The sequence below is a fragment of the Magallana gigas genome, chromosome 5 (genome assembly GCF_963853765.1).
Source record: "Magallana gigas chromosome 5, xbMagGiga1.1, whole genome shotgun sequence".
NCBI classification, from domain to species: domain Eukaryota; kingdom Metazoa; phylum Mollusca; class Bivalvia; order Ostreida; family Ostreidae; genus Magallana; species Magallana gigas.
In genome coordinates this window covers 48209811-48232566 of record NC_088857.1, presented here as the reverse complement: position 1 = coordinate 48232566, position 22756 = coordinate 48209811, and the positions used below count along the sequence as shown (strand labels likewise).

General features: G+C 35.1%; 1 protein-coding gene across 5 annotated transcripts; it reads right to left on the bottom strand.

Moving 5' to 3' along the window:
* Window positions 1-2218: 2218 nt before the first annotated feature.
* On the bottom strand, window positions 2219-20539 carry LOC105328829 (contactin-5). Of its 5 annotated transcripts, none has more exons than XM_034455107.2 (29): window positions 20384-20539; window positions 18595-18687; window positions 18222-18322; window positions 17827-17918; window positions 15904-16055; window positions 15286-15393; window positions 14867-15045; window positions 13941-13955; window positions 13106-13256; window positions 12532-12627; window positions 11509-11660; window positions 11270-11366; window positions 11024-11132; window positions 10704-10900; window positions 10246-10400; window positions 10008-10128; window positions 9538-9816; window positions 9132-9298; window positions 8905-9031; window positions 8576-8749; window positions 8273-8419; window positions 8024-8124; window positions 7723-7830; window positions 7266-7416; window positions 6923-7044; window positions 4800-5004; window positions 4525-4640; window positions 4106-4283; window positions 2219-3656 (listed from the first exon to the last, which is right to left on the bottom strand). In XM_034455107.2, exons 2-29 carry the CDS (start codon window positions 18656-18658, stop codon window positions 3526-3528), a joined length of 3795 nt encoding a protein of 1264 aa, XP_034310998.2. In that variant the 5' UTR covers window positions 18659-18687; window positions 20384-20539; the 3' UTR covers window positions 2219-3525. The 5 variants fall into 5 exon arrangements, with proteins under 5 accessions (XP_034310998.2, XP_034311055.2, XP_065942057.1 ...); XM_034455164.2 differs by lacking the exon at window positions 20384-20539 and adding an exon at window positions 20142-20343; XM_066085985.1 differs by lacking the exon at window positions 20384-20539 and adding an exon at window positions 18826-18912.
* Window positions 20540-22756: the final 2217 nt, after the last annotated feature.

Below are 22756 nucleotides of genomic sequence, written 5' to 3'. Positions count from 1 at the left end.
TTACATGTAAATCCTATAACCTCAGAACGATAATGGGCTTTCTGTGGATCCATGAATACTGCTTAATCTATATACAAGCTCATAGTTATGAAAACGGAATGCGATACTGTTCATATCAAATATGATATAATGAAAAATAAACAACATCCAGAGAATTTATAATTCAAATGATTTGATGTACAAAATTATACGCTATCCGCTAGTACATGCCTATGACACTATGCCGAATATTTACATATTTGCAACCGACTAGAATGCAGTTTCCAAAAAGTTCATTTATGCCATATGATAGACACCTGCGTAAAATAGCATGCCATTTGATATGTTTAGATAAATATAATAATAATAGCCTTTCTATATCCAAATAGTATTTTAAAAAATTAACCAAAATATCATACTATTACGTGCACATATATGTCATTTATATTTGCATATTAAAATATGTTTAAATCGAAAATATATGTCATTAATATGTATATATCAAATATATCTATTTGCAATGAATTACAATGATTGGGGATACAAGGACTAGTCAATCGGTATTTATTAGTTAGCTTCTAGTATAGTTTTTCCAGTTGTAACCAAATTGGAGACGAAATTCGTCATACTAATGAATGTAGACTACGTGAGATTTTTTTTTCAATTGATATTACCTGTTCCATTATGAATACATGTACTATTTAATTTTGGGCTATAATGAGTCTAGCATTGTTCCCGAGACATTCGTGCTTGCACTTCGGAAGGCCTCGTAAACCAGGGGCTCGTAACATAATTAAAGCATGCTAAGATTTTGACTTAAGTAGGGTCATAAGTAGGACTTAGGCGGAATCTTAGGACCTACATAAGTTCTGCGTAAGTATGTCTTATACCGTCTTATACCGTAACATAAAGCAAACTTAGCAATGTCTTAGCTAAGTCATGTTTATGTTAAAAAGTATAAACGTATTTTTCATTTCTTTTGTCGAATTTGAATGTATTGGTAATAAAATCATATTTTTATAGATACACGTGCATGACATCTTTGATATTAGATGCCATCATGGGGGTAGATGTAAATGTACATACACAATATTCAAGGTGGCATGAGTATAATTATATACGTTTGTACCTAAAATTTTAAACAAAACTCAAAGCGATGGATCTCGAGCAATATATTCATGTTATTGTTGTTGCTTCTGTTTTGACGAATATTCACTATTTTAGACGTTCTCGAAGAATTGCCTGTGGGGTAATATCGCGAGGCCGTAAGAACTTGATATAATTATATAGTGGATTTCTTTTTATCTTTTGTTCTACATCTTACCTCACCAATAAGGCAATTCATATACTAATATTATTTAAACAATATTTTATTATGTAAAAATATATATATATTATATAATAGGATTGGGCAGCAGGCAATTCTGGTATTCTGGGTATAATTTCTTCATTAAGTCGATATATTGAAATGAGGCATTCGTCGTTTTAAAAATCGCTGAGGGTGTTTCTGTCTTCAAACATCCTTTTTTAATTTCTCAAGTTTCGCAAGTTTATATATGCAGTTACTTCTTGTAAACCGACCATTACGTGTTTACAACCTATTTAGCAGTCCACTTGCATACTGGAATTATGGAATATGTTACAGATCATTACGACCACTGTTAATATTTATATCAATCAAATCAAAAATTTTATATTGATTAGTATTATGATATTTATTCTGTGTAAATATCATAATGTGATTAATACTCTGTAATCATATGTTGAATTGAAATAATTAACAATAAGTCTTCTAAATGTGTGAAAACAATATCTAAGACATACTTAAGTCACCTCTACCGGCCGCCTAAGTTTTGGGTGAATTGTCCTAGCTAAGCACTCTTCTAGTTACGGACTTAAGTCTAAGAATGTACTTAAGTCCTACTTAAGCACTGTCTTAGACTTAAGTACCCTTTATGTTACGAGCCCCTGGCTATTTTGAGTTGGGTAATTCTTTGTCATTAAAATGGGGTAATGTTTTCACATAAATTTAGAGTTTAATTATTCACATATGTACGATAGAATAAAAAACGTTATTTATAATATTCATAACCTCTACCTTTTTATATCTCATTGATTTTGGAGTGTAAAAATCAAAATTTGCTTTAATAAAATTATTTCTTTCCTTGTTCACGTACAAAGACCGCTTGTAAATCATTTACTTATAATGAGCAAGCAGAAAATGGATATAAAGCCATCATGTTTTGCTACAAATTTTTATTTTATCTATTTCTTATACAAAACATATGAATTCATATTGGTTAGGATGATAAATAATAAAGGTAAATAATTCATTTCAAGCACTCTTTTATAAACATTCAAATACACATTTGACATGTATACATCAACACACAGCCTTTAATATAATATTATGCAACTTTCGCCAGCCATGGCACAAAACAGTCATCTTATTTTATTTGCTTTCTTTCATAAAAAAGTATAAATAGAAATCATAAATGTTATAATGGTTTTATAAAATGATGATATATTAAAATGATTAAGAGGAATTTTAAATGTATATGCAAAAAGCTATGAAAAATTAAACAAAAAAACTGTGATTAATGCAACATTGGATTTCATATCACTAGCGCGATATATAATAGACGGGAATAATTATGATATGACAAATTGGACCAGGAACACGGAACAACCCATTGTTACTGAAAATGTTGTAACATGACGTCAGTAACGGGTAAAATAACTGTGAAACAACACATTGGCTGTTTAATGGTGGTTCATTTATACACCCATTACATACAAAGAGGTGTTACCAGATGAATTACAAACCATAACAAGATATGAAACACATTTATACTTAAAAAAGACAAGTTATATAAAGTAATTGAAAGATGCACACACTGAGTACTTAATTAATACACGAATTACGTAATTCCAAAATTGCAGAATACATATATTCAAAATATAGATACCCCCACCCCAATCTTTTGTAACACAATGAGTATATCTTGTACAATGGTATACCACATGGAATGTGTTACCACAAATGAGGGACTAGGATAATAATATTTTTCTTACCGAATTCATAACTTTATAGCCTAATGTAAGACAAGAACACCAATAAAAAGGGAGTGTGTGGTGTAAAAGAATAAAAAATGTTGTTAAAACATTGCAAAAGTCTGGCTAATCTTAAGACAATTGGCGACATTGTTTTGGTTCACAATATTAATCTAATACATGTACATGTATATTGTACAATCATAATTTATTGTTTATAGTTCACCTTTTCCTTAAACACGGGTAACATTTAATGTACCATAACAGTTCTACACAATTCTTTTACAAATTCAACAAATTTTCACAACAAACCTTAATACATCAAATGTTACTTTAGAAGTAATAAATCTTTAACCTAATTATACATAAAAGAAGAATACTTGGAGTTTTGGTACCCTATATGGAATACGGTATTGCGATAGTATTTATTTAACTCCTGATTACTAATATTTCATATTTACGAGATTCTGGTCCTTTTACATTTGACAATCCTTAAACATATGAGTATAATTTCCATATAAGGAAGACAACAGTTGCGTAAATAGCGCTGTGATGTAAGCGGCCGGATCCATCGGCCAATAGCTGCTGAGTAATGGTGCTGTCGATAGGAACACGTGACCCAGCTGTAGAAAAAAAAACAATTGAAGATAAACCTGATTGTTCAAGTGGAAAATGGTTAATCTTATGTATCTATCTGAATGTCTGTGACTATGTCATTCATGGTTTTGAAACTAAGTAAAGGGCAACATTACACGGCAGCGGGTAACATAGGCCATAAAACATTACATTTGTAGCTTTCACCATCTTATTTTTTGACCATTTTCTTACCTTATTAGAAATAGTTTACAAAGTGTCAAAAGTTCTTTAAAACATGTCTCTGTACATTAATTTTTTTTTCAAAAATCACTTTTTAACTTGACAGTGTCGTAAAAATAACGTCTGTCTCTCAAACTCAAACTGTTCTTGAGATGCACCTGCATGGAAGTAAATTTCACAAAACAAAGAAATGTCAGAAATCTAATGGGCTATTATCATAATTATAAATTGTCTTGGAATGATAAGTAAATCGTACCTAATGTGAAATAAAGGGTCGGAGATTTTCTGCCTATCCCCCCAAAGCTGTAGCCTGCTACCCTGACAGCATACACGTAATCCTTTTCGATCCCCGAGAGCGTGTACTCGGTCGGAAACTTCCCCACGTCAATAGGCTTGGCTTGTCGGAAATGTTCGTTAGCTTTCCAAACAAAGACCTGTAAAAATGGACAAAAGACTTACTTTGTAGCCTAAGCATATGCTCTTGTTGAAATCTGATTGTTGTTTGCATTATCTATGGCGTATTAGAATTACGGTTACAAAGGACAATAGTTATAATATCAAATACTCAGAAAGGTGTGTGAAAGAGTGACAATGTATTTCAGCATCTTTGTGTTCAAGTTTCAAAGCTTTGCAATATAAGGCTCATTATCTAGGACGCAATCGATAAGTACTGACCACGTAGCCTTTTAAAGAGTCCTCGGCTTGACCTGTGCTGACCCCTCGCCAGGACACTACTACAGATGACGCGTCCTTAGAGACGACCTTCACTTCCTGGGGGTAGAGGGCAGGGGCTAAAACGAACGAACATTGTACCATATTACCTCAAGAAATTGATTTTAAGTAGACAACACATAACTGAAACTGGATTATGATGCTGCAATTAGTTTTGGGTTTTCACCGAAAGATAAAACTGTGAATATATTTCTTGCTTTTCTTAAACTATAGAGTACCTGGATTCATAGTTTCTGCTAAATTCTTTTCCCCTAGGGGCCCCAGTCCCGCGTCAGTGAACACCTGCACTTGAACGTAGTAGTAAGTGTCAGGGGACAGGCCGATGACCACCCCTGAGTTCCGCTGCCCGTGGAATCGGATTGCCTGTCTGTGCTTAAAGTCCTTGGTGTCGTCCTCGTCCTGTGTCCTCAGGTAATACAGCACCTACATCGAACACGTGTATCTGACGTCAGCTCACGCTGTACTCATAGGGCGTGCTTGATATGTCTACACCTTACAACCTGTGTACACTTTTCTCTAATCAAGTGCAAAAGTGTACACTTTAGGTGTACACCGTCTATACGGCATGTGGTTGAAATTACACTCTTATTTTCAATATGGCGGCAAAACAGTAAACTGAGAAATCTGCAGAATTTCTTTTGTCAGCACATGAAATATGCTCGAGTTGATAGCCTAAATGTAGCACATATTGCATGTGTAAATATGAAAATGTTCAAAGCATAAGAAAAAAAAATTCAAAAGCTTTGTATTTTTTATATACATGTATATCAAGAAAACATGTTTTGTCAGCAAAAGTCAACAGATACATTGAACATATATAGTGTATTATAAGAAGTACGAAAAGATAGTTTTATAGGCATTTATTTTTCAATGCCTATGAATGCACTAGCTCGTTAGTAACTTTGCCAGATTATACTTTTAATTTTTTTGCTTCACAGTAAGTTTACTCTATTGTTAAGCATTGTGTCTCTCCTAAAATAAACTTATTAACAATTTTTTAATAGCCTATTTAAAAGAAACAAACACATACTGTTCTTTGCATGTTCCTGAATACTGGCAAGGGTAGCAATGGATTACAAAAATTATTTATTTTCAAAAGCTATTAAAATAACTGTCTAAAAAACGGAACTCCTCGGCAGCTGTCACGACTTTGGCGTCCATATTGAAAATATACACTACACCAAATTCCCTTGATTATATGGTGTAAATCATCTACACCAGGTGTACCACAGTGTAGAAAAATCAAGCGAACCCATATTCACCATTTTATTAGTTACAATAACAATTTTATTATAGTGAACGTTTAACAAAAACAATCTACTATAAAAACTAAATCTTGCTTCCATTAAAGATTATTCTTCAGAGAAATATTTTTAATAAAAATTGTTTTTGTGAGAGATGGATACCTTTCATCGATATACATGTAAAATACAGTTAAACAAAAGTTTAGCTCAGCACCAGGGACGGTCAATTTTGCCTGTTCTATAAGTTATATCATTTTTTAGAAAAAAATGCCTTCAATTTTTCGAAATTCATACAAGCCAGGATGTCCCAGAATATTTGATTACATTTGAAATTCGTATAAATTAAATAATATTTGGTCAAAAATTGTAAATTGTGACTCAAATAAGGATAAAATCTTTAAATTTTTTCCACAAAAAAAGTTTGGGAGAAAACTTTTTTTTTTGGAATTATGGTGTCACAAAGTTGCATCATATTCCATTGGTTGAACTGAATTTCAATAAAAAAAAAAATCGGAAAAGAGAGCAGGCATCTTCCGTTATAAACCTGTATTATATAACATGGACTCCAGATACAGTTGTACAAATAAAGTAAAAAGAATACCCTCGGAAAAACCTACTCAACAAGCAACAGATTCTTTAAGTTGTGAAAAGAGTTTAGAGAATAAATGGGATCCGTACAGTGGCTGTGGTTAGGGATTTTAATCATCAGGTTGACGTTGTCATTGATCAAAAAGGACGTCATTAGTGCACTCCCTTTGTTGATTTTGTTTACACACAACGCCCATTTGTCAAAAACTTATGAATGTTTGTGTAATTTTGGAATGAAAATTTACATCATATACATTAATGAAAAAAATCATTTAATTTTTTCTTTGTTCAATAAATTGAATCAAAAGTTATTCAAAGAGTATATTGTATATGATATTCTGGGACACCCTGTACTAGTAGTATCTGTTTACTAAATATTCTAGAGTCAATGGGACAGAAAATCGTTTTACTGTAAGTGTCAATTCATTATAAGCGGTTTCGCTAAAAGTGTGCATTTACTGTACAAGAGAACTGTACTGTACTGTACAGAAAACTGAAGATATTCCTACCTGATACCCTCCCAGTTTGCCCTTGATTTCGTTCCGTGTGTCTGGCACGGGTTCCCAGTGCACTGTGAGCGCTGTGGAGTTGTAGCCCTCCCCCCAGATGTTGGTTGGGACTGCCACAGGCACTGAGGACCAAAAAGATGATTCATTAAAACGGGTTAAAATTCGGAAAGTTAAGTAGCCATTATCATAGGGTGAAACATGGTGAAATAAAAAAAACTCAACAAACTTTATTTAAAACTTCGATTATCCTAGCTTTAACCATATTTTCATTAAAAAATATTTAGACAGATATTGTAATATTTCTTGCTTTAGTTGGTTGATACAAGTATCTGAATATACGTACTGCCCATCGCTGAGTACACCACTACTATGGAAGAGTTATGGCTCCTTCCGTGAGGGTTTTTGGTCTGGATTTTAGTTTCGAACTCGGTCCAGAAAAAATCCTCTCCCACCTGAATCACGACCTCTTCCTGCTCCCAGTCCGTGATCACCTCCTGTTGGACGACAATCATAAAATTGGTCAAACGGAATCTATAACCACGCCCACCCAAAGGTGGGATTGGACACCTTGTGATGATAACCAAATGAAAATTAAAATTTACATCATATTAAATGTTTAAAAAATTCTAATTGCTCTATATCTATATTCAACCTTTAAACAATTTTGAAATATCTTTATTTTACGTAAACAATGTAAAAATGAATGAATGCTTGCGATGGAACTCTGGGAGGAATATTAAAAGCACATATTGCAGATTTACATGAACTACAACGACATTTTTCATTGTTTGAATACTTGCCATGTTCCAGAGAGCGTCAGGGGCAGCCGAGACCTTCAGTTGTCTGTAGTATACGATGTAGCTGACGTCAGACTCTAATTGGACGCCATGGTATCTTTTTGGCAGTTTCTGTATCCAGGTACAATATATCAACATTAGAACACACACACACACAAAATTATGTACTCGTCTTTATATGTGCAAGTTAATGTTGCATGCTTTAAAGTTCTTAAAGTTTAAACATGATAAGATTCTGAATTAAAATTTCGACAGGAATATCCGAGAAGTGACCCAAGAAGAGTGAGCGATGAGCTATTTTTACCTTCCACGTTAGCATGAGTTGTCCCACCTCCACCCCCTCTGTCCTGCTGCTGAGGTTGGCGGGTGGGGCCGCAGGAGGGGCCTCCAGTGTGTTAACAGTACCTGGTCAAACAATTTATTGCATGAATGTTTTGAAATAGAACCTTTGTTTTTTTCTTTCTAATACTGTAATTCATGAAAATAAATTAAGCACTTCTATCTTTTTTTCATTAAATAACTTTTTAAGACACGTTGTATAAAGCACACTCACCTGACGGGGTACACGGAGGACCCACTCCGAGTGCGTTCACGGCTTTTATCCGGAAGCTATAACCATTTCCGGGGTCAAGCCCGCGCACAGTAATTGTGCGCATGTCACGATTGTTACCGGGTATAACTGTAGAGGGCGCAAAGACGGCTGTGTAAAAAAAAACCCCCCAAACAATTAGAGATATATGAATATGCAACGATTTATGGCAATGTATATAACGTGAACAAAAAGAAGTACAATACGCATGCGCCTACTTATCATAGATTACATATAAACATATAAAAAAAATGTATTAACACTTACTGTGAGTTTCATTACTGAAATACCACTTTCCCTTCTCTGACTGAATTTCGAATTCAACAATTAAGTACTCGATTGTAGATCTATGACTCGCGCCCAGGAAGAAGAAGATATCGATGGAATTAGTTGTGGGTGTACCCGGATCTGCGTACAGCCCCGCAACCTCGCCCGGGGGACCTGGTGGTTAACGCAAAAAAATATATATAATCTATAATTTCTTATTAATATCTAAATTCTATTTACAAACAAAAAATTCTTCATTAATTCACGAAAGAAGACAATTATATCTTACAGCTACATTGAATCAAGAAAGATAACTGATGGCGACTCACCGTACACGATCAGCCTGCCTTGGGCCCTGGCCTCGTTCAGCGGTGTACGGGCAATACATTCGTACGTCCCCTCATGGTAAAACTGGGCCATCTTGATGTAAAGACCTTTTCCAGATGGCAAATTTGCCTTTGAAAAAAATTAAAGATTCGTGAATATAACAAACTTGTTTTATTCGTAGAAGTATTAGATGAAGATGTACATTATTTTTGAATTGTGTATATTATACCAGTTCGTAATGGCCGTTCCTCTGGAGGTCCAGGATCTTCCCGCTGAACGTCCACACGTAGACCAGATCCAGAGAAAGGTCGTAGGAGGCCGAGCAGTAGATCAGGGCTGTCTTGTTTTGGTACACCGGCGTCTCGGGGTTGGGGGCGCGCGTGATGGTCGTCGCAACTGGTCAAGTAAATAGACAACTATTGTAGTTTTTTTTTTAATTCATATCTTCTTTTAAACCCATACACGCGTATTTAAAAAAGAAAAAAAAATACTTAGAATATCAGGAGAAACGTCTTATATAACGAGTTCACAAACGTAGAAGTAATATATACATTGTATTGCTCCACTAAAAAGAACACATGGTTTTTTGTTTGTTTGTTTGTTTGAATATTTAAATGGGATTTAGAAATGGTTACCTTTCACATTCAGTCTGCAGAAACTCCCATCGCTGCCGAGGACATTTTTAGCTCTACATTCATAGTACCCCTGGTCACCATAGTTAATTTGAGTAATTTTAAGAAAGTTGTTTGGCATGATTTGAACTCGTGAATCGCTATTGACTTGAACGTTGTTTTTTAACCACGTGATTTCCGGTTTTGGCGCCCCTTCCGGTTCACAAGGAATGACGACCTCTCCGTTCAGAGCTGCGTCAATGCTTTCCGGTAATGGATATTTTGCAAACGTAGGTTTAAAGGCTAAAACAAAAAGGAATTTCAAAATGTTTAGTTTAGTATTGCAGCTAAGTTCACGTTAAGACCTACTATATAGTATGACCTTTCCCTGGAATTGTCCATTTATTTTTCTTAAATTAAAAAAAGATTTAGAAGAGAACAATATCTAACACTTGTACATTCGGGATTTAAGCAAAAAAAATAGTGTTCCTTACACAGAACTCGGATCTGAGCCGCGCTGAGGGAAGATCCGTGGACATTAGTTGCAGCACATTGGTACATGCCTTCGTGTTTTTGTTTGTTAGCATTTCTCAGCGTCAAAGTGTTTCTGTTGATCTGTCAATCAAACAAAATAAAATCCAAATTACTAAAAAAAATATTTCTCAATTCTGTGGAAGGACTCCACCATTGATTGGCTTATAAGAGACTTGGTCACTAAATCACGTGACGTACCGTTATACCACTGTCGGCGGTAGGCTGAAGAAGGACCCCGTTCTTGTACCATGAGTAGACGGGCGTTGGCTTGCCGTAGGCTAGACACCGCCACGTGACATCCGCCCCCTCGTCCAAATGTTTGTGATCCAGGGGAAGCAGGAAGTAGGGTTTTGCTGCAGATAGGTAATATACCTCATTAAACGTGTTATTTTCATCATTCTGATCAACAATCCTATTTACGGACTATTTGAAATTTTATTTCAAGTAAAACTGAAATGGTCCATGGTTTCATGCAACAAAGATGCAGAATCATTAGAAAAAAAAACTAAACAGAAACAAAACCAACATTTTACTTTAAACCAAAGTCAGTGCAATGTCTTCAAACAAACTTGCGATCTTTCTTTTGCCGACACAATGCTTTGCGCGCACCTGTTTTACAGGCATGTAAGATAAGTGGTACAATAGTTTTGACGTACATTCTATGGCCAGCACGACCTCCTTGGAGGCCACGGAGCTCTTCCTCTTGGCGGTACACTCGTACGTCCCCTCCTCCTCGTACTGAATGTTGTCTATCTCCACCACCCGGTTAAAGTCGCTGTACTTGGTCCGGTCCGGCATCCTACCCCCCACTTTCCTCCAGGAGAACCCCCAGGTCTGGGCGTAGTTGGTCGCCCTGGGGAGAAGACATAAGGATTCGGTTTCATTTTTGTTAAGTTAAACAGGAAAATGCTTTAAAGAATATGTCTGCGTTAAGCAAAAAAAAAAAATAATGTGGATTTGTTGAATGGAAACTCACGAGCCATAGGCGAAACATTCCATTCTGATTTTTTGTCCACGCAGCGGGGGATTTGGAAAGACTTCAATGAAATCGGTGTGGATAACGGGTCCCCACTCTGTTTTTGAAGCTACAGAAGAAGAAATTGGTTTAGCAATAGATGATTCATTTGTATTAGAATACCTTTGATTCTAACAAATGGTTAAAACAAATCAATATTTTAGCAGTAATAATTCAAAATATGCTGATTGTGAAGTATCGGGTAACCTTGGTAGATGATTTCCAGAGGGATCCTTTTACTGATTCTACTCGGTGCCTGGGCAGAACCAATTGCATTCTGGTCGTCATAGACATTAAGCGTCACCTAGCAACACAAAACACTCGACATGAAAAAACGTAAACAAATTTAAGACCCATTGTCATTATCTTTGTCCTCTTTGCTATAACAAAAACTGAACAAATCTCAAACCCAATGCTTGTCCTCTTTGCTATAACAATGAGCCCACCTCGCAGTAGTAGTCAGCCACATCGTCCTCTGTGGCCTCGGTGAAGTACAGGCGGCCATTGTTGGAGATGAAGATGTGGGGATTGTTGTATGTGTAAATCGGATCCCGTTTGAAGCTGCCCACACTCTGCTTCCTCCAGTTGTATGTCGCCGCTGCAACATTCAAATTCAACACAGAAATTAACCCAAGTACAAGTAAAATGTTCTAATAATAAAATACCGTTTTAAAGTAAGTCCATATTTCAATTTAGTATCAAATGCTACCAGTAACCATGGGAACTAACGGAGCTTTTACTGAAGAAGCATTGCAATACTACGTGTACCAGCTTATGTGTCTGTCAACATTTTTTGGTAAATATTAGATAAACACACTGTTCTCCATTATTTCCAGTGCTAGAAATCTGCTATAAGTATGAGGTTTAAAACTTTATATTTATAAGAATGTAAAGTGATGTAGATGAAAACACCTTGATATGACTTAAAAATAAAGAAAGATAACCTTTGTTTAGTCAAGCGTAATTTAATTTTCTTTCGATAACGTAAACAACAATTCAAGTAATAAAAAACTTCCCCACTTTAAATGAAATTTGTTGATAACGAAGTGGAGCTTTCTAGCTGGAAGACAGACATTTTATAGTTATACTTAATAGATGTAGTACCGATAAAATTCCTTTTTAGTTGTACTTTTCACTGCGAATACAAACATACAAACATAATATGGAGATTCTTTTTTCCCTTTTTGTTTGTTTGTTTGTTAATGATGTTTTTTGTTTTTTGCCTCTTATTGTTTGATTTTTAAATTTTTTTTTTTTTTTTTTGGGGGGGGGGGGAATAGGAAGGGGAAGGGGGACAACGACAGACTTTTGCAAACATGATGCTAACGGAGGTGTAAAATGTTAATGGAAATCAGAATGAATGATCCTTTGATGAGTAGATATGTTAAAGGTTAAGCTATTTCCTTTTGCTTCACGTTTGTATTACGTAATTGAGGTGGTTCACATCCTTGTAAAGAGTTTAGTCTTACCTGGCTTGTAGTTTATCTGGGAACATTCCACAACCGCGCCTTCATAGGCCCGGGATCGCACCGGTGCATTCTCCACGTTGGAAAATTCACCAAGATCTTTTAAGAAAAACCCAGAAACAAACTCATTTTAAATATCATTCATAGCTGATCAAGATTTTGGTTGGGAAGGGCAAGGTAGTTATATATGTAGTATAAAAGAAATTACATGTATTAATGAATTTCGGGGAAAAGACTTATATTTACAAATGGATAAATGCATGAAAACATGTGTACAATTTTTCAAGCTAATCAGTCCTGACTTGTAACAGTTGAGTATACAGACACGATTCAATGATACATGTACTTGCTCTTTGTTTATTTGTTTTCAACAAACTATTCTCAGATAATTGATAACAAATACATTAACATGTGAAAACAGACTATGGCCTCCTGATTACTCAGGTGTGAAGATCAAAATGTTGGCCAGGTGGGAATTTAGAATTTCAGAATGTTGGCTAAGTGGGAATAAACCCACTGGTTGGGGGAGGGGGTTGAAGTCGCGCGGGGGGGGGGGGGGGGGGAGCATCGCACTTACATCCGAAGTCGATAGATACAGGGTGGCTGATGATGACTCCGAACTGGTTCTCAGCCATACACTGGTACTCGCCCTCGTCCTTCTCTACCGGGTTCTGAACGGACAACTTTCCGTTAGTGATCGTGAAACGGGGATCCGTTAGGGGGGTGATCTAAAAATGCGGAGAAAAGCTCGTTTAGCGGATGAAGAAAAGTAATCTGATTGAGTTGTTGTAGAAGAGATGATTTGAAATGAGATTCTAGATGGTTACAATTTGATTAGTATAATGATTACATCATTACATGATACACATGTAGATAATGAAATATCATTATAAGTAGAATGACTGTTAAATATATTGTGTTCATATAAAATATACTATAGTTCAGCTGTGAATTTCTCAAGAAAAGTTCCATTAGATCTATGTGCCAAGGGTTACTGCTGGACTGCTGGAAAAAATCCGTAAAAACGCTCCTTTTAACTTGAAGCAAACCCCTTCCATAAAAGCTAGCACGCCATCATCAAAGTTTTCTTGATTTTCAAATGAAATAAGTATTTGGAGAGGGAGTTTTGTTTTCATGTTGTCTTCACTTTTCCTTAATTTTCAATTACCTGTTTTACTTTTAAAGTGCGTGCTAGCTTTTGAACTAATTTTCTGTTTAATCATTTTTCTGTTTTCTTTCCTCTGATCTATGACTGTTAGATAATATGTACATGTAGTTAGTAAATGGTTATGGACGATACATGTAATGCTATCCACATAAATAGCTGCTCCTATACGGTCAGTTAGCTGAGGGACAATCTCCACCCCCTTCTATAATGCTATCTGTGGGGAGTAATGTGTTTGAAATCTCACCTGTTCCTTGTCAGCCTGTCAAACGGGATGCAATGTAACACATGAATCAATGAAAATCGAGCTATTTATGAATTAATGTACAAAAATGGTTAACCTTAAACTTTTGCTTTCCAACCCATCCCATGGAACCATCAAACAATAAATGCATGGCGTGTTTTTTTAATTGTGATTTTTTTTTATCTATTATGGTCTTTTTAAAATCATAGAATCAAAATCCGAATCAGAATTACAATCTGGACAAGAAAACCTGCAGAAACCCGCCAAAAAGCGTTTGTTGTCTCATAAAAATTTCCTGCAGTCTATCATTTATAATGACAGATCAGCTGACACCATCCAATTAGTAATGGTGCAAAACCAGAAATGTGACGTAAGTAATTTCAATTTTGGCATATTTCAAGCCAGATCTTTTTCCAGACTGGTTTGAGCATTCGATTTAACGAGTTATTCAGTTAAAAATTAAAAAAATGTATACACTTTACGTGCAAGTACTGTTTGTAGCCGTTGCTATTAAAATAGAGTGTCAGATTGATAATTTCAGAAATGTATTTTTTAAATACGTCTGAAACGTAAAAAGTGGTCTCATATTTTTTTTTGATAAATCTGTTTTAAAGCATATATCTCATTAATTTATTAATTCTTGAAAACTGAGATAGCAGGTGTTTTTTCTATGCTTAAGAATGCTAGGTGGTAAACAAATTACTAATTCAGATCTACCTTAAATTAGATATAATTTGGTTAGCTATAAACTACATGTACTATTCATTAAAAAAAATCTATATATTTTAGCATTAAAATTTGATCATTTTCTAGGTCGAAACAAAAATCTTCTTCTATAAAGGAGATCAATACAGTCTTAAGAATGACCAAGACCGCCCAGCCCTCTTAAACAACATTATTATAACCAGTGATTGGATGTTCATACTGACCAGTGTCTGGTTGCTCTTTGGACCTCGGAACCACTTGTAAGACGCAGGCGGGTTCGCGGACGCGCGGCACTCCACGAAAAGTGACGTCGTTTTGGAGATCATTGTGACGTCAGTGGGATCGACGGTGAAGGTGGGACCATACAACAGGTCTTTTTTGTCTATTGATGTCGACCCATAACCTACAAAGAACAAACAGTAAGATAAATGGGCTATCTTTTGCCATCATTCTTCTGTTGAGTCTCTTTTTTCAAGTACTATAATCATTGCTTTTTCAAAATAATTTTTTTTCTTCTATTGAATACCGATATGTTTTAAAATCAAATTTCTAGAAAGTTTTGATTGTAATTGATCGATGACCACTCTTTGTTTGTATGGACTTGTTTGGGAGTTTAAAAAAGGGTTCCCAAACAGCTACTTACTAAAGTCCCGTTTTTGTGTCAGAATGGTATAGGCGTCTTGTTGGCTGATTTCACAGATGTAGGACAAACTGTTGTTTGGCGATACTTGACGCCATCCATAGTCCACACCTTCGAAAACGAAATAAAGCTTTATGAATCAAGTCTGTGGAGCTTGTTTTCAAACTCGTTAAACAAGTACTTAAACCTTTCTTTGAAACAAACTAGATTGACAAGAAATTGCGCATTCTGGAAAGCAACTGAATCTTCTAAATTGTATATGTGATCTCTATCTTTAGACAAAATAAAGGCTTTATAAAGAAATACCATAGTGATTGTTATATGAGCATGATATTTTAACTGTACATAGAATAGAACCCCTTCTTCAGAAGAACTAGTTGTGGTGATTGACCATTCAAATGAAGTGTTACAAGAACCTACCATTGAAGGAGTAGGCGATGATATTGCCGGTGATTGACCATTCAAATGAAGTGTTACAAGAACCTACCATTGAAGGAGTAGGCGATGATATTGCCGGTGATTGACCATTCAAATGAAGTGTTACAAGAACCTACCATTGAAGGAGTAGGCGATGATATTGCCGGTGATTGACCAATCAAATGACTTGTTACAAGAACCTACCATTGAAGGAGTAGGCGATGATATTGCCCGGTTGCTGCTGACCGTTGGTGTTCCAGAAGCTGAGATCAAACCTGAGATTGGTACCGTCCCCGTCCCACCGGTAGTAGCTGGGGTTGGAGGGGTCCCTTCTTCCACTGGTGTACCAGACACGCCTAGAGAGACCAACAAGAGACAGTATTGTGACGTCACAGACAGTCATCGATGGGTGGAAACATTACACGATCGAAATTTTTTTTAATCGGTAATGCACCAAAGCATATTTTTTTCAAATACCGTTTTAGTATAATTTTTCAAATCTTGCCCTACTAGCTAATAATAGCGTTGTTCATGACAATTAAATCTGGTTGTCTTTTTTTTTTCGAAAATTGCAAAAAGGCCAGTACATGTATTATAGGGTGGGGGTTCCGACAACAACTCGGTTTTGAGAGAGATTCTATATTTGATTGTCAATTCACGAAAATACAAATTATTGGTAGAACAAAACCTATGCAGGGACGTCTAACATTCATTATATATGATGTTATCAGATTTTTGCAGATTTCAAGACCATATGTGCGTGAATTGATGATAGAATATCATATAATCCATTTCCCATGCCTCCAAAACTTTACAGGTGCGTGGTAAGGCAAATTGAACACTTTATACATATATATGATTTTTACAGGTACGAATTAAACAAAGATTTTCTCAAACAAGATGATATGCATTATGAATAATTAACTAGTAATGCCAAACGGCACATGCATGATCGGTGCAAAAACGTTAAAATTAATACTTTTCAAACTACAAACTGGGAGTTTCGTGAAATTCTGAAATACGTTTGTCATCAAAGTCAGGAACACAAGTAATAAGTTCTTTACATTTTTGCAAAATTGAATATTTTCTAATACGATATATATAGCACATATACAAAACAAGTTCGGCCTCAGAAATAAATAATTCCTGGGACGTATCCCATAAAAACATCATGAAATGCAATATTTCTTTTCGTCTCTTTAGATCTAAAGTTATATTTTATTTCTTGTCACCATCGTCGATAAAAATTCAAACTGTGTATTATCGACTTTTCTGCAAGTACAACTGTCCATCGTTTTTTAATTGGGATGAAAGGGGGGGGGGGTCATTTCAAGTTTAGGTTTCTTTAAAGTACAAAGGTTTTAAGAAGCTCATTTGTAGTTTTAAGCATGAAATAACACACGTATGACCTTTCATTGTGCACGATTTGCATAATAGATAATCATGTTAAACATTCAAAATAAATACATTTTCATTTTGACATCTGGAACTATAGAATGTAATGCACGTCATCATTTCTTACATATTTCTTTCAGCCCTTAATGCAGCTCCATTACGCTGGTTTTTTTTAGAATAACTGTAGAAGAACTAATAACTAATCCGCTTTGGAATATAACATTTTACAATAGATAGTAAACACAACAATATATGTACTGTAGTCTAGTGTTTCGTTTTATGGTGGTAGATGGTAGGATTAGTTCAGTGGCGGTTTGTTTTGGTGGTGCTAGTATTGATGATGTGGTTTGATGTTTGTGTTGTATCATTATATAGGTCGGGTTGGTTTTGGTGGTGTTCATATTAGCGTGTTAAATGTTTGATGTGGATCATTATTGTAGCGGTGTATATGGTTTTTGGTGGTGTTGCTGTGATGGTGGTGCACGGTGTGTGGGTATAGGATGTGGTGGTAGGCAGTGGTGTGTGGGTATAGGATGTGGTGGTAGGCAGAGGTATGTGGGTATAGGATGTGGTGGTAGGCAGTGGTGTGTGGATATAGGATGTGGTGGTAGGCAGTGGTGTGTGGGTATAGGATGTGGTGGTAGGCAGAGGTATGTGGATATAGGATGTGGTGGTAGGCAGTGGTGTGTGGATATAGGATGTGGTGGTAGGCAGTGGTGTGTGCGTTTTTACCTGACTGTATCCTGGTTGGTCAGCCATTCGTTGATAAAGTTGTGTTCCTGAGCGTCGCTGATGGCTAACACATAGGCGCTGTTGGCCTCCTCCTGTACAAGAACAAACAGGTGTTAATTCAACTCGTGTTTTATCAGATACTAAGTATAGAGTATACAAGAACAGTGTTAAGTATATTAAAAACTTTTATTGAACGATATTTATATCGGCCTATTTCAACAAAGTTTTAAAGATTCTATTTAATTAGAAGGAGTAAATATATATTCTTGTATAAAGTTACAAATTCATGAAAAATTTAAAAGCCCATTTAAAAAGTCGATACGAATTTTGCATATTGATTTCATAGATATCTGACACCGAGATATAAATACTGCCACTGATGTTATGATACTGACCACACACATAGCGTTGGCGACCTCATACCGAGCCGTGGGTACCGCCTTAAATTTGTAGCATCTCTGGCCCGCGTTGTATGCCACCCAATCATCAGGGCATTCTGCAACATTGAAGTTACATTTATAGTCTAACCATTACATATTTTTTATTTACTGATTTAAAAACTGATGGCCCTTACTTTTAAATATCAAAAGTAGTATTTCTTAAAATGCCTATATTTAAAATAAAATATAAAAAAAAAATTACAAAAACTATACCAATTACAGCAAAAAGAATTTAAAAGCTGATTGCATAAAATTCTTAATTTCATTTTTATCTTATTCTAAAACAAAAATAAGTTTGAGTGTTTGTATATAGAACTGATTTTCTTACCATAGAACTGCGACTTAACCGTCCAAACACATAACGTTAATACAGATAGCAGCAACCTATGCATGGTGCATCTCTATTGTGTTTCTTGTAAATCTGCAACGAAATATAAATATCCATCAACTCCATTCCATGAGGTTTGATCTCACTGGTTTAGTTTGGTTTCATGACAAAATTTCGATTTTTTCCAAAAAAAAAGTTAGAATCGGATAAAAAAGGGTTTCTATGACGCACTCTTTCTCAATTTACATCGCTCTTGATGGCACGGTGGTAAGGGACATATTGCAATTTCGTCACTGGGGCTAAAGGGTGATGCAGCTCTTATTTACAGTAATTACTTATATCTTAAAGACATTTAATCATGAGCGTTTTTCGAATGTCGCCGTATGTTAATCATTTTACTCAAGGTATGAATGTTACAAACTAGCGTAAGCATAAATGGCTGCCATTTGTAAACTGTTTTGAAATATCAACAGATGTGTTACACGATATTGATATGCATGCATTTTATACATGACTTGTATCTCTACCAAACCCCAACCCCCCTTTTAATCCTAAAAACTGGGTCGGCATACATCCTATCATCCCTTCTTTCATTAAAGTTACATGTATCTAAGGATTATAGGAACTATCAAAAGCCTTAAATCAGCCTCCCCCCAATCCCGACTCGTGCTGCTAATCCATAAATAATCCATTTTATTAGATACATTCAATGTGTTTGATTATACGTTAATTTCATAGTAACACTTTTAGTAGGCATCTTTTTTTGTGTTTGGTTTTTATCCTAAACCCTCACATTATGCAACATCACACATGGTAATTGCCAGTGCATTCTGACTGAAATGTGACTCCGCATAACCTGAACGCAATAAGCCTGGCCCTCTCCCTCTCTGCATTACAGGTCTACACCGCGATAAGCAGTGTTCTATCGTACGCTTTTGTTTCTACTTCTGTAACACTAATTTTGTAAAATGTTCAAACAAGGAATTTATGTAATTTGGACGTCAAACGGTTTGCCAGTGACGCGAGGTTTAAAAAAAAAACCTAAACCGGAAGTTGGTTGTTTGCCATGATGGATATGGCGTTTATAAAATCACATCTCTATTTTTCTTCTTACTCGCTCCTATTCTACATAATCCACTCTTAATATGAAAAAAAAGCAAAAGATGTTAATGTGTTTTTTAAAGTAATCCTGGATGAGGTTTACATATCTTGTTTCATAAAAAATTGTTTCGGTTGAATTCAAACACGATATAATTTAGAAATGGAAAAAAAAGACCACTGTGATTTTTTTTTCACATAACCATCAATTTAAGCCTACAATTCTTTAATCTAAACTTGATTTAACCTTAAAAACAAGTCGACTGGAAGGTACATGTATTGTCAATTCGTTGTCAAACACTTTCTAGATTAAGGCGAGTAAACTTTTAATTGGACGCAGTACCCATACCCAAATAAAGCGGAATCAAATTAGGATTTTTATAATCTTGACCCTTACTTCCAACTATTGTTCCCGTTTTGACCAAGGTTTTGTGATTTTGTGAACTTACCTGTTCAGGTGTGTTGCGGAACTTGATGTTTACATCCGTTCAAAATAAATCAATACTATTTCGTATATACATTTGGCCATCTTGAAAATTTCCCGATGATTCATTCAGTCGATGTAAACCTACACTACACCCAGTGTTAGTAAGACAATAAAATTAGGCAAGATCATGAGCCATCCGACCCTGCCTCAACAGATTAAAGATAATTCTAATGACCCCTTAAAATGGAAAAAAAATGCACGTACCTGTCTTAAAATACACAATATCCAGATATAACTATATGTTTGATATTATGTGTGATTTCCCTCTTTACTGTAGCGGGTTCACATTTGAGTGCTTTTGAGCTTTTTAAATCTTGAATGCATACCTGGCTTTGTATTGGTCATGGTTCGATGACCCCGGGTAAAACTCTATTGATTTGCGTTAATTTGACGCGCGGATTTAACAGTTTTCAGTGTGTCACCGGGTGGTTCATTGAGAGAAAGAACGTTCTAATTGAGGCTGTTAATTAGTTGAATAAACAATGTTACATAAGCAAAGCTTTGTATTATTCACTCAGTTTTAATTGCGCGTCTTTGATTTCACTGTCATATCATGTCAATGGAGAAGACTGTTGTCCTTCAAAACTTTGAAGGTTACATGTCAGGACACTATTCGAGCCCCATATACAATGTATAAATAAGTCAGTAAAAGATAAGATACTTTCATTCAGTAGTAATGCGTCTATGCACATATTAAATTAATGACATAACTTTTAAAGTAAATATTTCAATATCCTACAAAATGAAGCACCGAATCGTCGCTCTATCGTCGAACAACACTGCAGTGGAACTACTGTAACCCACTTCCCCCCCCCCCCCCAAAAAAAAAAGATATAAAAAAGTGGGAAATGACTGCACCCAAAACCTGCCCTCATTCTTTACCCCGGTCTGTTGAAATGCTTTAACAAGCTAAGAGGTTTACTATAGATACTATAAAGGCTAGCTCGTTCAAAACTTGCTTCAAAAATACTTTGAATTGGTCAGTTCAATAAAAAAAAATCAAGATTGTAAGATTATCATGGAAGAACGATCAACATTTTTTTAAAATGCACATATAGAATATTGACACTTTGTTGGACAGTCTTAAAAATGATAGGGTAAATTAAATTATCGATCAAAATTGTAATACACAATGCACTCTTCTCCCCTATTCCACCGATTTTGAAGATTCTCATTTTTTGTGAAGAATTTTTGGGGTTAAATCCTCTCCTATTAGAATCGATGCTACATTCTTGATTTGGTCTGAAACCAAAGCAAACCATCAGGCACTTTAAATGTTGGTGAATATTATTCTAGTAATTCTTGAGGTACAATGTCAGTAGAATATAACTATAGAACAATATATGCTTGCATCCTCCCCCATGCTTCATGCCTGTGACATATTTATAATACTAGCTCATAATACATATGATATCAAAACATGTACGATTAAAATTGTCCTATACATGTGTACATTTTAACTTTACAAGATTTCTTTCCCTTGCATAATGCAATATCTACAGTTATTCGTAAAGTAAATTAGAATCAGGTAAAATATTAACGACTTTACACCTGATCATGTGTTAGTCGAGTTTAAAAAATAGAATCACGGATAATATTGAATATAATAGGAACGGAGATAATATTTTCAGTCCATATTAGAGAAGCTGGGGCACTCTCCAGAAGCTAGCCAGTGACAGACAGGGAGGGAGAGCCCTCGTTACAGCCCTATACGCCAAAGGCGTCACGGGCAGTAAGTAAGTAAGTACATGTATATTAGATAAAACAATAAATTTATATCTAAATATTGAAGAAGAAAAAATATATACCTTTTATTCTTTTTCCTAATGTATTATGTAATCCTTAATGAAAACAAACAATTGAAATTTAAAGAAAAATATTATGATAGAGTTTTTAAAACTTTTACGTATAATTTATTTGACGTTATAATCAAATGTTTTGTTTACTTGTATAACATCCGTTTCTTTTGAAGTCCCTATTATGCAATTGTTGTTCACGAGATAAACATATGTGGTTTCAAGTAACAATTACAGATCAATTGAATAATTTAATCATCCAGGTAGGGCGTGCATAAGCACGTAAATACCTTCAGTAGACAATGCAAAGTCACGTGCACTTTGCATCGCATTTTTAAGTTATGAATGTTTTATTTCGCTCAAACCATATCAATGGTACATGAGGTACAAAAAACAAAAGTATTTACAAAAGTACAAATACAGTCAAGTTAGGAAGAGTACAGAGTTAAATAAATCGAGCTAATATTTTTTTAATAAATATGGACAGTTTTTAATGAATCAATGTCACTGGTATTCATAAGGTTCCCAAATTTATAAGTGTTAACATTTGTTGTATCTTTTTCTTCAATTAATTTGTTGCGGAATAAAGAAAATGCCTGACATTCCATAATATAGTGGTATTCGTCACCCAAAGTGTTTTTATTACATAACGAACAAATTCTATGGCGTCTTTCTATGTTATTCCATCTTCCAGTTTCAATTGGTAATTTATGATTACAGGTTCTAAATTTTGTAAAAATGAATCTTAAGTCATTTGGAAGTTTTTTAAGATAAGTTTCCT